General features: G+C 42.4%; 1 protein-coding gene across 2 annotated transcripts; it reads left to right on the top strand.

Annotated features, from left to right (window-relative positions):
• Positions 1–2,590: 2,590 nt before the first annotated feature.
• LOC147448272 (uncharacterized) lies at positions 2,591–5,283 on the top strand. 2 transcript variants are annotated; one of them, XM_086524125.1, is made up of 2 exons: positions 2,591–2,755; positions 4,129–5,283. In XM_086524125.1, the coding sequence occupies exon 2, from the start codon at positions 4,142–4,144 to the stop codon at positions 5,006–5,008; it is 867 nt and encodes a 288-aa protein (XP_086380251.1). In that variant the 5' UTR covers positions 2,591–2,755; positions 4,129–4,141; the 3' UTR covers positions 5,009–5,283. The 2 variants fall into 2 exon arrangements, with proteins under 2 accessions (XP_086380251.1, XP_086380250.1); XM_086524124.1 differs by having other exon boundaries at positions 2,592–2,755; positions 4,089–5,283.
• The last annotated feature ends 10,887 nt before the right edge of the window (positions 5,284–16,170 follow it).

Here is a 16,170-nt window from a genome sequence, read left to right as displayed (position 1 = left end):
TTAGCATGGTAGAGGAGATGAGCATGCATTGAAGCTTGGTTCTTGGTTGGATTTGCACCCACATGCCAAGAGAGTGTTGATGTAGGCTTCTATCTCACAAGCTTGGAGTAGGTGATGAGTTCTCCATTAAAGCTTGGGAAGAGATAGTCTTCTCTTTCTTCACACATGAGCTTGTGTGAGTGTGTGTGTGATAATGCCTTGCAAAAATCAGTCCCCCTCTCTCTCTTGGGCGAGCCCTCTTGCTAATTGCTCTTGCTGAAGCTTCATTGGCCCTCCCCAAGTCAAGACAATTACAATTAAGCAGCATAAGTGATAGCCTTCTGACATGTGTCCCCCTTTCCCCTTTTGTGAGAGCTTTAGATAATTAAATAATTAAACTAAACTCTCATTGGACCCCTTTGCCTCCTGGCCAATAGGAATCAGGCAAGCCATGGGGCTCCTGAATGCTCATTAGACCCCTTGGGAGACTGCCCAATAGTCTTCTAGGAGACTTAATTCTCATTGGTTTATTTTATCAAATGTGTTTAAATTAATTAAATTAGATTTACTCTAGCTTAATTCTCATTGGTCCACTTCAAGGGTCATCCAATAGAAATTGGGCACACCTTGTGGGCATCTGGCCTAGGGAGCTGACATGTGTCCCTCATTCCCTTTGTGTAAAGGGAGCCTGTGTGTGTGTGTGTGTGGCTTTCTCTCTCATCCCCTACCTTTAGGGCTCGCCCCCTCCCATGTAGGGATGTGCAAAGACTTTTAGGGAACACACAAAGCATCCAATTTTCCCTAGGGTTGACCTTTGGACACAACCTTTGAATTTTGGAACCTTAGCATTTTGGAAGTCTTAATGGGCTGAACCTTAGGGTCTTTTTAGCCCATTGTTGCACATGGCTCTTTTGCAGATGGCCCCCCCTTTGGATCCCTATTTTCCCTCCTTTGGATCCCTACTGTGGCCGGTTTGCTAGCTTAACCAATATTCTAGCTTTTTCTCCCCTGGCCCTTCCCCACATTAAATGATCAGTTTAATATGAGAAAATCATTTAGGAGAACTAGATATTGATTATTATGACAAAAAGTACTCGCTAGAAAATGCTCGTCAAAAAATCCCCCATTGAAACTGTGCACATGGTGGTATTGGGTGCATTTGCAAAGCTTGCAAAGTTGTGGCAGTAGTGAAGTCAAGCTTCAAGACAAGTGTTTGGCACACTTCATAGGAGAGAGCATTCGTGTCAACGCGTGAGTCTAGCAACACAATGATTGTACGATCTTTTCAAGAATGCTTGAGGTAGTTGATTTGTTGGCAACATAGTTAGGCTTGGCAAGCTTATTTGCAACCTTCTCTTATTCTTGTTGCTTCATTATTGTATCCCACTCTATCTTGGTTTTTCATGCAGCTTAAGTAAATCGATCGGTGTAGAAATTACCGCTTGCATGTTATATGGTTCCTTTTTTGGGGTTTTGTTTTGATTAAAAGAAGGGGCCATGTATGCGCTAGGAACCACCTCAAATTTGGCCTCAAAATCCCTATTGTAGCTAGGCAAGGCCTTTAATGTTATGTAATTACTTGTTTCATCATTCCTACAATTCTTGAGTCAAGCGGCCTCTTCCTCCAAGTCTTAGTGGTGGAATCACATACTATTGCTATTTATGGAATTTCTCATGACTTCTTTATAGAGTTGCACGTAATTAGTTGTTCATCTAGTTCTCCCATTGCATGCAAGGGTTTGTTGGGGTCTCCCTAGGGAAGCATTCATCTTCAGTGTTTGGGATCATCATGTCACTCAATTGAGGTGCTTCTCTCCATTCAAAAATTGTCTCCAAGGTTTTAGTAATTAGAGGTTGTTTATAAAGGGGCTCCACATAGCATGGGTGAGCTCAATGAACTTTTTGTTATAGAGGAATCGAGCGCCCTCTTCCAGGGCACATAGGTACGTCCTTAATTTTATGGTAGATCTTTTGCAAGTAGCAATCTTGGGCTTCTTCCTGATAGCCTCCTTTTTTATGTTTAGAATTTCCCTTTTAGGTGGAGTTTGGAGGTCTTGTTCCATAGTTTTAACCTTTTGTCCCCTTTTCTCTCTCCTCTCTTTAGAAGATTGGAAAGAGTTGGCTAACAATGGATTTTCTAAATTTTCCAAGTCATGTTGGACTCTAGTGATTACCCTTAGCAATGCAACTGTCTCTTCTTGTGAAGTAGGCCATGAAATCAAGACTTGTACCAAGTTTAGACTAGTTTTGGGAGAGTTATTCTCCTTGTGTGTGTGTGTGGGTAGTTGTGGCTCAAATGGGTGAAAACTTAAAAGGGTGCCGTCAAGCCACCGGCCACGTGTGTTCCTTGTCATGTGGACACTCTGTCATACAATGGTTGCCTCCACATTTGAAGCCAGCATCACTCTTTGCAGGGATCTAAGGTTGAAGTCTTCTCATCGATGAGGGTCTAGCCCTCAATGGGCTCATAATAGCTGCTAGTTTCAACTTAATCTCTAGGCAATTAGGCAGACTTGTACTCTCCCTTGTTGTTATGATGCCAACAACATAACATTGATAAAGGCACACTTTGAACGCTTCACCCTTTGATGTAAAGCGACTTTACCAGTTTTGACTGAAAGGCCCTTAGGTTCTCCCTATCTACCTCCTTCTACTTTTAGTCCTGCTCGTGCAGCTTCCTCACCTTCGAAGTCCTAACCCTATCACGCAGAGCTTGCTCCTCACTGCGTCATCATCAGTTTCTACAGATCCGTCGTTTCTCTGTGTCCGGCAGAAGGTAAGGATGCTCACTCTCGCTGATTATTCATGTTAATCCAGCTATTTCGCTGTTTTTGCGTTTGTACTTTCTGTGTTTATGGTGCTGTGTTTTCCTGTGGTGAGTTAGGTTGCTGCTTCTGAGGAGCTCTTTGTTTTAGCTTTGAGTGGTGATCTGTGCTTTTGTGTGAGTATGTAGATGTCTTGCCTGTGTAATTGTTTTCCATCAGCTTTGAGTGACGATAGGAGGATTTCTTAGTATAAGATCAAAGGAGTATTATGGAAGCACATAGAGGACTTCTACCATCGTGCTCTTTTGAAACTTATTTGTCTGCTTGGCACGCATGCATTTTTTATTGCTTAACCGTGCCTCCTATCCAAGGATTACCGTAGCTTTCAGGCATTTGTAAATTGAGATGAGGATAGGTGGGTGTCTCTGCACCATTAATATTTACGTGCATGGCTCAGGATTCCAGTCAGGGATAGAAAAGAAATTATAGTGTGAAGCTTTAGAAAACAAAGACACAGTCTGATAGATGGTGGCATGGAACTTATACAATGTATGGATAATTTGAGAACCGTTACTTGTACCCTAGCCTCCGGTGAACCTCCACCTAATCCTTCCTGTTTCTTTATTTTGTGCATATTCTACTTCCCATGTACTCCAGTATACTTGTTTGTATATTTCATCTCCTGTATATTTACATTTTTTTTCTGTTTCAGTGGCCTTCTGTCTGCTCTTTTGTTTCCTCTTGCAGATTATTGTGTAGGGATGTCACATAGTTACTGTAAGGGCCTGAGGCAAAACATTTCGTGTGTCAGCATGTTACACGTTGGGTTTGCAAGGCTGTTTTCCAACCCCTGCATTGTAGTCTTTTATACCACTCCGTAGTTTCATTTGCTGTCATAAAAGGACGACACAAGTGATTGTTCCATTATCTCTAATTTTCCTTCTTGAAGAATGAGGTGCACACCATTTATGCCAACATTTTGAATTTGAAAACTGGCATGGGCTGTAATTTGTGCCAACAGCATAGATGAAATACCACCATAAGTTATGTCAGAGCTACAGAATACTTGTGACAGTTATGTTGATGACTTCTACTTAGAAATAGGTATTTTGCTTTTGTGAGTGAAGTTGTTGGGCAAGTTCCTTAGACATTATGTTTTTACAAGTAGAGAGGCAAGGCATTGCCATGGTCTTTTTGTGCTGTGAGATGCTTCTTGGCATCTGGTCTATTTGCTTTTGTGAGTGAAGTTGTTGGGCAAGTTCCTGTGACATTGTGTTTACAAGTTCCTTTTATGATGCTTTCATAGAGAGGCAAGGCACTGACATGGTCTATTTGTGCTGTGAGATGCACTTCTTGGCATCTGGTCTTTTCTTACATAATGCAGGGAAGCGAGCTAAATGGACAGCAAGAAATTTCTGCAGCTCGTCGAGGAGAAGAAAAAGAGGGCCTTGGAGAAGAAGCAAGCTCGCCTAGAGTGGGAGGAGAGGCTTGAAGAGGCAGCAAGGGTATCAAGCCGAGAGGAGAAACGAAGCCACAAGAAACATAAGAGAAGAGTGTCATCAGACTCGTCTGTGGATGCAGAGCCCAATCGGAAGAGTGCTCGAAGGCACAAAAAGAAACGTTCGTCTTCTGGGTCCTCTGATGATGATAGAGAGGGCCGGACTGAGAGAAAGTCTCATGTAAAGCATAGAAGAAGAGGTTCAAGTACTGATTCAAGTGGCTCTGATTCGGATGGGGCTGGGCACAGGTCACGACGAAGTCATAGAAGGAGACACAAAAGCTCGAGTCATGACTTGACTGACCATAGTCATGATGAGGAGAGTGAAAGGAGGAGCAGGAGGAGACATAAAAGGAGAGCTTCAGATTCTGATGCCAGTGATTCTTGCGATGAAGAGAGGAAACATCGGAGAAGGCACAAGCAGAGAGATTCTGATTCTGATGCTAGCAGTGAGAATGGAGGAAAGAGGAAACATCATGGGCACAAGCATAGAAAGCATGCCAAGAAGCCTCGCGGAGGAGATTACAAAGGTGGTACCAGCTCACAGGAAGAGGAGGGCAAGGGTGGAGCAGATAAAGAACCCTTTGATGTTTCCAAGGATCGCTGGGAGGCTGATGGGTATGCAGGTGGTGCTAACAATTTTCAGACTGAAAGACGAGTAGACCTTCGAAAGTTACAACATAGTGATGATTTTTACAAATCTGAACACAAGGGTAGGAATGGATTAAATCAGCACTCTGCGGATCATGATGCAAATGGGAAGTAGTCTGTGGAGTCTTTCATTTAAGCTTCAAGTGGATTGGTTTCTCACCAGGTTGCTTGTAGTGTAGCCAAGGAATGCCCAGAATTGCCTGATGATGATGCCTCAAACCGCTGTTTGTGCATTACTCCTGACGTGGGATTGCCAGCTAGGTTCCTCATTGCGAATTGTCAAGCTTCACCATTTGAATATTGTACTGTTCTATTGGAATGAAACATATCAACAGTGGTCAATTTTCTTGCTGATGCTATCAATGCTGCAATGAAGCACAGCTTCTATCACATTATCTTTGCTTTGTGCGTCTTTGCATGAGGGGTTCACTTTCCCAAATAAGAGTAAGTTGTATGATGATTTGTTTGTAGGTGGGCGTAGAAGGTGTTCTTGCTTTTGGCAGGTAGGACAGCACATGCTTTCTATGCCTGCAAAAATTGAGTGGGCTCTTTCCTCCTTCCTGATTTGTCCTCTTAAGGATTGTTGTATTCCTGTAGTTGTTATCTATGGTTAATTGATCATTGGTTTAGGTGCATGGTCCTGTTATTAGGTCATAATTGGCAACCTTGCGCATCAACCATACCTTCAATTTAGCCACAAGGATTATTTATCTCTAGAGGGTAACAGATTAAGATGTCACAGGACTTTCTATGTATATCTTTGATTCTATGTTTATGCTATCAAGCATTTTGTGCGTGTGAGTTTATGCACATTATCGCGAATATGGGCCCTATCTATCTTCAATTATTATTTGTATTCAAACTCTACAAGTATAGAACTGGGTCCCTCAAGCTGAGATGATCATTGTCTACTTAAGGTCTTAAAAAGACATGGAATTCTTGGTAGCAATTGTGGGGGGTTGAATGAAGCTGCAACTAATGTTATGTGGCATGCTAATGATGGCAAACTATTTCTTCCATTTTAAGGCTCTAGAAAAGCATGGATCTCTTTAGCAATTGTGGACTGCCGGATAAAGCTTGTTGAGTACTGCCACATGGCCTTCTATCTTCTGTTTTCTTTTTCTTGTGTGAGAGGGGCATTGTCTTAGGTATATGTACATTGTAGCCTACTGTGTGAGATAGTTGAGAATTGTTATTCTATATGGCAGTGGGTGATGACACAATCTTCTCTCATCCTCTTTAAGTAGGCCATTGTTATTTTTCACCTTCTTCTTGTAAGATGGCAACCAAGGGTGGGTTTAGATTGTCAGATACACGAGGCGGTCCTAAAATCGAGGTAGTGAGATCAACGCTAAGCCGGCTTCAAACTGCGTGAATGCTGGTCACGACTAGGGGTCTTTATTTCTATAAAGAGGGACATTTGAGTAGTGAGTCACGCACACCATTTCTAATACTCTTATGTAGGCAAAGTGCGCCTTCTCACCTGGTTCTTATTGGGGATGTGAGAATTTATTTAATTAATTTTCTTGGATATAAATTTACCTTTCTTATGGCTTAAATAAAGAGAAAGTTACCTATTCAAACCCCGAGAAAGGAGGAACATTTGTCAAGCATTTTCCTTGAAGCCGAACCTTGGGCATCGATTTGATTGATGCCAAGCCTTACTGATGATGGAACTTATATGTCATATGGTGCAATCATCGTGGCCGATTCTTCATTTTGTAGCGCCAGGTTAGTATAATGGCACCTTGGGAGGCTGTACATCGTACTGTGCGTGAAGGATGGGTGGGCAGTTGCATCTCCTGTCCTAGCTTGGCTCTTTGCAGTCATTATACCTTGCCAATTGTTATAACTCAATGTCTAACCTTAATCTCATTCTCTATACATTATGACAAATTTCTCATGTTTAGAAAGGTGTTTACGGTTAAGCTGTTTTTGGATTGCGAGACGTCAAAACTTCTAATGGTGCTATTCTAAACAAGATTTGTAACTTCAAAAAGAGTAGTCAATGAAAGATCCACCTCCAAACGTGTTTTAATATACCCAAAACAGCTCCCATGGACTCATATTTCGACTTTGCAAATCGTGACTAATACCATAATTTATATTCTTGCAAAGTCTTTGGCTTTGCAATATAAAGGTGGGAGCACCATAAAAAGCGCATATTGCTCCACCTCTACTATTAAGATCAATATAGTGTGGATGGGGAGAGAGATGAATTCTTACAAAGTTTTGGATGTTATATACTCATGCTTCAATGCTCTATTGTCAACTATTGTTGTCTATGTCATCACCATAGGCAGCTATACGCTTGAGTTGTCGAAAGACAGATAGTAGATGTGTGAGCCCATGTGGCTATCAAGTGCCAAATGGCCATAGTCTCTTACATGATCACTATGACATATCATTTCTTGGTGCACTCTTATGTGTAGACTAGGTAGGTGTGTGAGCCAATGTGGCTATCAGAGTCTCTTACATGATCACTATGCCATCATTTCTAGGTGCGCTCTTATGTGTAGACTAGGTGGGGTCCACTCTTCTCTAATACTAGGGCGGCCTATCCTCAGCTATATCTAACATGGGCATGGGAGATGGGATCAAAGACTCCCATCAATTTTGGGCCCCGATATTAGGCGCCCCCGTAGATCTTGTTGTGAAAGTAAACTCGGGTATTTTTGTAAACTCGGGTACTCGAGTTTACAAAAATACCCAAGTTTACTTTTTCCCGTCCCGATACGTCAAAACTCCATGAAAACATCTATATTCCATAAGTGACATGCACGGGCAATGTGGTTAGGCCAAATGGCTCTCATACCCTAGGTTGTGGATTCAAGCCTCCCCGGGGGCATCCGAGGGGGGTAAACTCGGGTACCCGAGTTTACATTGTCCACGAAAGCCCGAGATGTACGATGCTCAATCATCCCACCGTAGATCCCATCTCCTCCCATGCCCATGTGAGATATAGACGAGGCTCGTTCCCCCAGGCCCACAGCAACGACTTAGTACCCTCTCTAGTCTTCTCTTTCCCATAGATGATAGAAGTGTCGTAAGACACAAGATATCAAATCACTCTACGTCCTTGATATTGTCCCATCCCATGATGATGGCTTCGGTGGGCGCACGTTTGAGGTTGATGATACTCCGGGTGTTGATGCTTGCTATATGTGTCATGGTGGTTGCATAGTCCATGAGAAGGGGCTCTGGTGTTGAATGGGTGAAGTGCCAATAAGTCTGCAATATGTTGATAGTAGTTTTTGGTGTGGTCATTGTTGTGAGTTTTATGCATGGCTTAAAACATTAGTCACCGAACGCATGCTTGTATGTGTTGCTAGAATTCAATGGGTTGGGTGAGCAAAGAATGAAAGCTTGGGTTGGGGGCATTACAGTAGCCCTACAAATTTGAGACATTGTTGTGCAACCTTTGAGTGATCCCAAGTACTCAAGGACATAAGAGCTTTTGCACTATGGTAGAAGATTGATGTTCTAAGGAAATATGTGCTTTAAAGAATCTAAAACATGCACTAAGGAAGACTTTGTTGTGTGCATGGTTGTGATTTGTAATCTGCTGGGAGTAAAAGAGGATTGATTGCTTCTAGACTTGTTGGCAACAATGGTATCATGCAAATAGGAGAGCATGAGTGAGTTGCGAGGATAATTTGAGGTGGAGGCGCTATCCTCCTCATGTAGGGCAAGAGGTTACATGTGTCTTGGAGTTGGAAATAAGAGGCTGAGGTGGTGTTGTTGCTACTCCAGAGCAAGGTATCCTGCCAATCGTGGAGCTCCAAAGAGCCATCAACAGTGAAGTTAAGGAAAGAACAAAATCTATCTATTATTAGCTCCTCTCACTCACCACATTTCTTACATGTCCCTCTTGAAGTGGACATGTAGAAATTTTATTACCATACCATAATAATTAATATAAGCTACTATTTGGGCATTATCTTGGGTTGCTATAGATTACAGTGCATCCCATTGTTAGCTCATCAAAACTACATGGTACATAGATAGTTTTTTGTGTTTATGTTTGCTTGGCAAGGTTGATATAATCAAAGAAGTCTAATGGCATTTCTCAGAGGAAGCTTATATACCCTTTCTTTCTAAGAAGAGTCCATATCATGCACCATCAAATTTTCATCCCTCTAAAAGTCCATTGATTTTCTTTGAATTAAGCCTCGACAACCTCAGCAACCACACACCTAGCACATCATTCCTTGCAAAAGAAAAAAGAAAAATCACCAACCCCCCTCCCCAACCTAAAAACCTATTAGTTGTTTATCATGTCATACTTAAAAATTATTAGATTAGCCATTGTCCTAAAAGTGCATAAGTAATTCAAGTACAAATGTATGAAAAGGCATTTACCAGCTTTTCCTCTTTTAAAATAACCAAATAATACTACAAAGATTTTCTTTTAGCTTTAGAAGCATGGTTTTGTTTTGTTTTATGAATCCTTTTCAACCACCTGTCTACCATGAGATCCAATGGGTTCCATGTTCGAACTATTCAAAAGTTACTTAAGCCAAGACCATAGTTTCCAAACATTTTTTATCCACCAAATTACATACATTCCTAGTGTTTTAAACCCAAATCAACAACCAACTGACCCCATTATGTAGAGCATCAGCAGTGCAAATGTTATCCAAGTTTCCCATTTTTGTGGTGCTCCAGGTCTTTACAAGTTATGGTCAAGTTTAAAGAGTCCAAATTAGTCTTGATAAAAAGGCTTATCTTATGCCATCAAAAATCGAGACTAGCACTAGGTAGTGTGATCCAACAAGCAAATTAGTTAAAAATACACCAACCTTGTAAAACACCTAAGTGGATGCCTTTATTATAACCCGACTAGCTTTGAGGCAAGAAAAAATGAGAGTGAGGCATCCTTATGAAGACAAATCTTCTCAAGCTATGTGTCTTTCTCATTCAAGAATTTCACAATAAATCTAGTGATCATAGGACATCATAACACGAGTCACTAGGTGATTAGTGAGCTTACAACCAATTCCAAAACCAGTTTCTAAGACAGTCCTACAACTGTGCTAACATCCAGTTACAAGAGCCTAGTATATCAAGTTAGCACCAGTCAGAAGTGATTACGGCCAAGCAAATGAGTTTCAAATTTTCAAAAAAGAATCAAAATTCTGGTATCATAACAACCTTTTAAATTGATTAAATATATGTGCCAATCATTATAACCCTAATGGTCCCTCAATAATTACTTAGTATAGCCACAGGGAAGATTAAAGTAAAAAGTTACCATAAAGAGAATGATTAGAAATAGTGAGTGAGGCCAATCTGAAGCAAACCATGATTTCTAGAACAAACTGGCGTAGATATGTAGTACTTTCATTAGCAATTATTTACTTCAAAAATCAGCATGGTTATGCGCATATTACAAAATTGCCTAGCCAGCTAGATTAGTAAGCATCCACTTAGTAACAAAACCCAAGAACATCGGTATAATTTATAATGTGCCAGATCATGAGCATAACCCCAAAACACAACCAGTAAAGCACATCATTAGTCAAAATCAATTATCAGATTATTTCAAAGCAAGTCAGTAACTACAAGTCCTAGCCAGAGCAACAATAGTAACCTGTAGTGGAAACCTTGTTAAAACCAACAATAACCAGTAAGGAGTAAGTCAAGCATGTAAAGAAAGAGGATGCAAGAGAGCTACACAAGACAAGCACAAAGCACACAGAGATGGAAAGCTTCTTCTTCTTCGCACAGAAAAGAGAGTACAAAATGACTAAGTGCTAAAGCTGAAAAGTAGCACATATGTACATGCGGTCACTAAGGGTGAACATGCTAGAAGCGTACTAGGTTGGCACTATAAGTGTAGTCCAGCTGTAGAATCATTGGCAGAGATCCTCCGTGTCGGTCACTAACGCGCCAGTGAGTAAATGCCGTAAGCGGCCAAGACCCGTAGTGGATGCCAGCTCAAGATGTAGAGCTCGACATCTCAACACTCCCCCTGGAGCTCTGCATGTCGCAGAGTCCAAGCATAGTCCGGAAATGTCGAAGCTTCTCAGCTCCGAGGGCCTCGGTAAAGATATCCGCTATCTGCTCCTCTGTGCTGACGTAGACCAAGTCAATGTCGCCCGCCAAAACTCGCTCTCGAACGTAGTGGTAATGGACCTCTATGTGCTTGGTCCTGGCATGGAACACTGGGTTCCTAGCCAACTGCATGCTGTTGAGGTTGTCACAATGGATGACAATCTATTGGTCCACCTGCACTCCCAAGTCCTCAAGTAATGTGCGTAGCCAAGCTACCTCGCACGCCGCAACTGCTGCACCTCTGTACTCAGCCTCTGTGCTCGATAAAGCAATCGCAGGCTGCTTTTTGCTGCTCCAAGTAACAGCAGCACTCCAAAAAGAGAACATGAAGCCACTCGTAGATCTCCTATCAACAATGCTACCTGCCCAATCTGCATTTGTATACCCATACAATGCTAATGGCACATCTGCTGCATAGAACAATGCGTAGTCAAGAGTCCCTTGCACATACCAAAGTGTGCGTCGTACTCCATCCAAATGTGGCTTCCTCGGAAGCTGCATGAACTGACTCTCCAAGCCTACTATGTAGCTCAAGTCTGGCCTCGTGATAGTCAAGTAGAGTAGACTACCCACAATCTTCCTGTACATCTTGACATCCTCAACAACATCACCCTTCTCTGCACTCAGCTTTGCATTCACATCCAAGAGAATAGAAATTGGCTTACAATCAGCCATGCCATACTTTGACAACATGTCCAAAGCATATTGTCTCTGTGACAGCCATACACCCTCTGGAGTCCTGATCACCTCAATGCCAAGAAAGTAGCGCAACTCTCCCAAATCTTTCATTTCAAACTCCTATTTGAGAAGACCCTTCACATGGTCACTCTCCATAGCATTGTCACCCATAATAATAAGGTCATCTACATATATGGTAATGACCACCATCCCCACATCACTCTCACGTACATAGAGTGAATGATCAGCATAAGCTCTCCTAAACCCAATACTGACAAGATACTTGGCAATCATGTCATACCATGCTCTAGAGCCCTGCTTCAAACCATACAAAGCTTTGAGAAGTCTGCATACATAATCTGGGTAACCTGGATCGACATAACCAGGTGGTTGATCCATATACACTTCCTCTTGCAACTCACCATTCAAGAAGGCATTCTTTACATCCATTTGATGCATAATCCATCCTCTAGATGCAGCCACTACTATGACAGCTCTCACAGTCGTCATCTTTGCCACTAGAGCAAAGGTCTCCTCATAGTCTATGCCATACGTCTGTGCATAACCCTTTGAGACCAGCCTTGCCTTGTGACGCTCAATGTTACCATCAGCCTTATGCTTGGTTTTATACACCCATTTACAGCTAATAGCTTTCTTGCCACTTGGCAATGGCACCAACTCCCATGTGTCGTTTGCTTCCAATGCAGCCATCTCTTCATTCATTGCATCATCCCAATGCAAATTTCCAACTGCATCCTCAAAACATGTGGGCTCCACATCCTGTATCACCTTAGCCATGTAGGCTTGGTGATGCGCTAGATACCCATCATAAGTCAATTTGTGAACTGGATTTCTGACTCTGTTAGATGTGCGTGGTCCTGGGTCACTCCTTTGCCCTCTAGCATCTTCTTGTACTTTCCTTACACCAGGTGTCCTGACATCCGGAATTCCAAATTCCTCATCAAGACTGTTCATAACCATCTGAATCCATGTCTACATGTGAAAACCCTGATGATGCATCAGCCATAAAGGGAGGTTCATCAACCTTTTCCTTTCCTTTTCGTGATACATTCCCTGTACCTGCTGGTGGAGTAACCTACGTACGTAGTCTACCATTCCATGGCTTCTATACAAAGCCACGAGAAGACGACTCTTGTGGTCCACTAAAAACCTGTGACTGTGGCCTCACATTTTGTACAACCACATCATCTTTTACATCAGCCCCAATAGTTCCATGTACATTACTGTACCAGCTGCTCATCTCATCAAAGACTACATCTCTGCTCACTCGTAATTCTCGTGTAGTAGGATTGTGTTGGGGTATAAAGCCCAATGTGGTCGCCCAGGTAAGTGGGCGGGCCGCCAGATATGTACACATATTCTTTTGTAAAAACCTAATAAGAACTCACTATGCTCTACACATTACAGTAGAGCGAGTTCACAATATCGTCGTGCTCTTCTTCTCTCACTCTCTCTCTCTCGCGTCGCACTTCCGCTCATACTCCTTCAACTGGTATCAGAGCTCAGATCGAGGCTCGGGGCAGCACTGCAGGAGGCTAGAATCACCAACTCATATTGGAGTGAAATTCGACAGGCCAAGACACGGCCCCAAATCTCGTGGGTGAGCCCGAAGGGCTCGGTGTTGTCAGAATTTCATTCTGAGGTCATCTCGACCACCGTTCGGCTTTGACGAAGGTCTGCGCAGGCCATTTTCGACTACGTGGTCTCGGCGGGTGCAGATCCGACTCTGCAATTTTGGGGTTTCGGCCTACGACTGCAAGTGCTAAGAATATCTGCACTTCCAGAGTGCTGATTTGTGGCTATCTACACAACGAAGAACGGCTTACAGTTCTTGGAGGCATGTCACATACGACACGGATGCACCTACACACAAACTGTAGGCGACATCCACCCGTTCGTCAGGTAGCTTGTCTTTGCTGCTTGATATTCCAGATTTCATCCTGACATTGCAGGTACTTCCACATGGGATGTATTGTCAGAGATGATGTATGTTTGTTGAGGGTTTGCTGGCTGTGAGTCACGCAGCAAACAACCGCCGCAGCGGTTACAGCATATAGTGGGAAATTTGTGGATGTATGACTTTGTGGGAAGTCTATGTACTGTCATATTTACTGCAGCCTTTGTTGAGGGTCGAGTGAGGTTTTATTGAGCTGGGGGATTCTCGAATGTTGAGATCCTTTTGGTGATACAGGTCTTGGAGCGATCCCTCGAGCACCCTTAGATAGGCAGCTAGGATATATTGACTGTGAGTTAGACAGTTGGGATTGCATCTTTGCTTTACTGCCGTTGAGGCATTGTCACAGTCTATGCTTACAGGACAGTGACAGGACAGTGAGAGACAGTACAAGTGCAGGACAGGTTTACCCGCAGCTTACAGTGTCAGAGAGACATTGTTTTTTGAGCTGTTTTTTGGTCTGTTTTTTGAGTACACCAGAGCCATTTTACAAAGGAGACTCTCCCAAAATTTCTGAAGAATCTGAAGCTTTCTTGGTTCATTTGACAAGTTGATATTGGTTCAGAGGTCAGTTTACAGTGGAAACTCTGCCGAATTTTTCCCAAGAAAGTAAACTGCTGTGAAGCGTAGCTATGGCTGGATCACAGGACACTGCTCTTTACAATATCAAGAAACTGGATGGAACCAATTTCCCATTGTGGAAGAAGCAGATTTGGCACATGTTGGTACAAAAGAAGCAGATAAAACCTATAAAGCTCAAGGGGATAAAACCAGAAGATATGGACGAAGATGAATGCAGCGAAATGGATGAATTGACACTTTCTACCATTATGCTGACTTTGGCAGAAAGCGTTTACTTCAATGTAGCAGACGAGATGTCGGCTTATCAAGCATGGTTAAAGCTGAGTGATCTTTATGAGAAGCAGAGTGCAGCTTCACAGGTATACTGGCTTAAGAAGCTTGTTGACTTGAAGATGAAAGAAGGGACACCTATGTCCAATCATCTGAATGAATTCAACACAATCTACAGTCAGTTGTCAGCTCAAGGTGTCAAGTTTGATGAACCTGTTAGAGCTATGTTCCTGTTGATTACATTGCCGGAAAGTTGGGACACTTTTTGCACAGCTTTGAGTAATTCTGCACCTCGAGATGGTTTGAACATAGCAAGTGTAGAAGGAAGTCTACTTACTGAAGAAACCAATAGAAAGACAATGGACAAAGGCAAAGGAACAGCCTTAGTTGTCAGGGGAAGGACCAAAGAAAATTACAAAGGTGGAAAGAGGGATCAGTCTCGTAGCAAGTCCCGCAGTGCTAAAGGTAAGAGTGACATAGAATGCTACCATTGTGGCAAGAAGGGTCACATGAAAAGAGACTGCAGAGAATGGAAAGCAGAAAAAGGCAAATAGAAAGTTGAAGACCATGGTGAGAAGAACAAGTCCTCAATGAAGATTCAAGAAATAAATGTGACAAACACTGTTGCAGAGGATGACAGTCTAGTGTCAGGAGACATCTACTTCTTGAAGAATACAAGGACTCAGCTCTTCTTACAGCATCTGATGGAAATGCACTGAGTGACTGGATTATAGACTCAGGGGCATCACTTCATGTGTCTCCAAACAAGGAGTGGTTTACCTCTTATGTGACCACTAAAGATCATGTTCGGCTAGGCAATGGGCAGACATGTGAGATCTTAGGTGTTGGAGATGTTCAATTGAAGTTTCAGAATGGCTCTTCTTTCACGCTGAAGAATGTGAGACATGTTCCCGCAATTACAAAGAGCTTGATCAGCACAGGTTTACTTGATGATGCTGGCTACGTCACCACTTTTGGACAGAACATGTGGAAGATATCCAAGGGTTCTATGACTGTAGCACATGGAGTAAAGTCTGGAGGACTTTACATGATTTATGTATCAAATGTCTCTAAAAATGTAATCAATGTAACCGAGCAGCCGAACGTTTCTTTGTGGCATAGCCGGTTAGGACATATGTCGAAGAAGGGAATGGAAATCTTGTCTCGTTCTGGTTATTTTCCTGGCTTTTCATTTAATGATTTTGAATTCTCTGAACATTGTCTGTATGGTAAGCAAACACAGTAGCGACATAAGCATAGAAGCAGTAGAACAGATACACAGTTGGCACTTGTTCATAGTAATTTGTGTGGACCTATGCCTAACCTATCTCTAGGTGGAGCTTCTTACTTTATGACATTTATAGATGATTACTCGAGGAAAGTATGGGTTTACTTTCTCAAGCACAAGGATGAAGCGTTTAGTGTTTTCAAAACGTTTGTGACACTTGTGGAGAATCAGAGTGGCAAGAAGCTTAAATGCTTACGCACTGACAATGGTGGAGAGTATGTTTCAAAGGCCTTTCAGGACTTTTGTGAGTCAAAAGGTATAAAACGTGAACTTACTGCTCCTTACAATCCTCCTCAAAATGGTGTTGCTCAGAGGATGAATAGGACCATACAAGAGAAGGTCAGAAGTATGTTGTCTAATGCACAACTGCCAAATGGGTTTTGGGCTGAAGCTGTGTCAACAGCTGTTCATCTTGTAAATAGATCTC

Source organism: Adiantum capillus-veneris, chromosome 11 (assembly GCF_014529385.1).
Source record: "Adiantum capillus-veneris isolate H3 chromosome 11, ASM1452938v2, whole genome shotgun sequence".
NCBI lineage: Eukaryota > Viridiplantae > Streptophyta > Polypodiopsida > Polypodiales > Pteridaceae > Adiantum > Adiantum capillus-veneris.
Note: the sequence above shows the minus strand (reverse complement) of the source record. Positions and strands in the feature narration are given on the sequence as shown.

Coding starts and splice junctions, on each gene's coding strand:
- LOC147448272 (XM_086524125.1), top strand. CDS start 4,142: ATGGACAGCAAGAAATTTCTGCAGCTCGTCGAGGAGAAGAAAAAGAGG.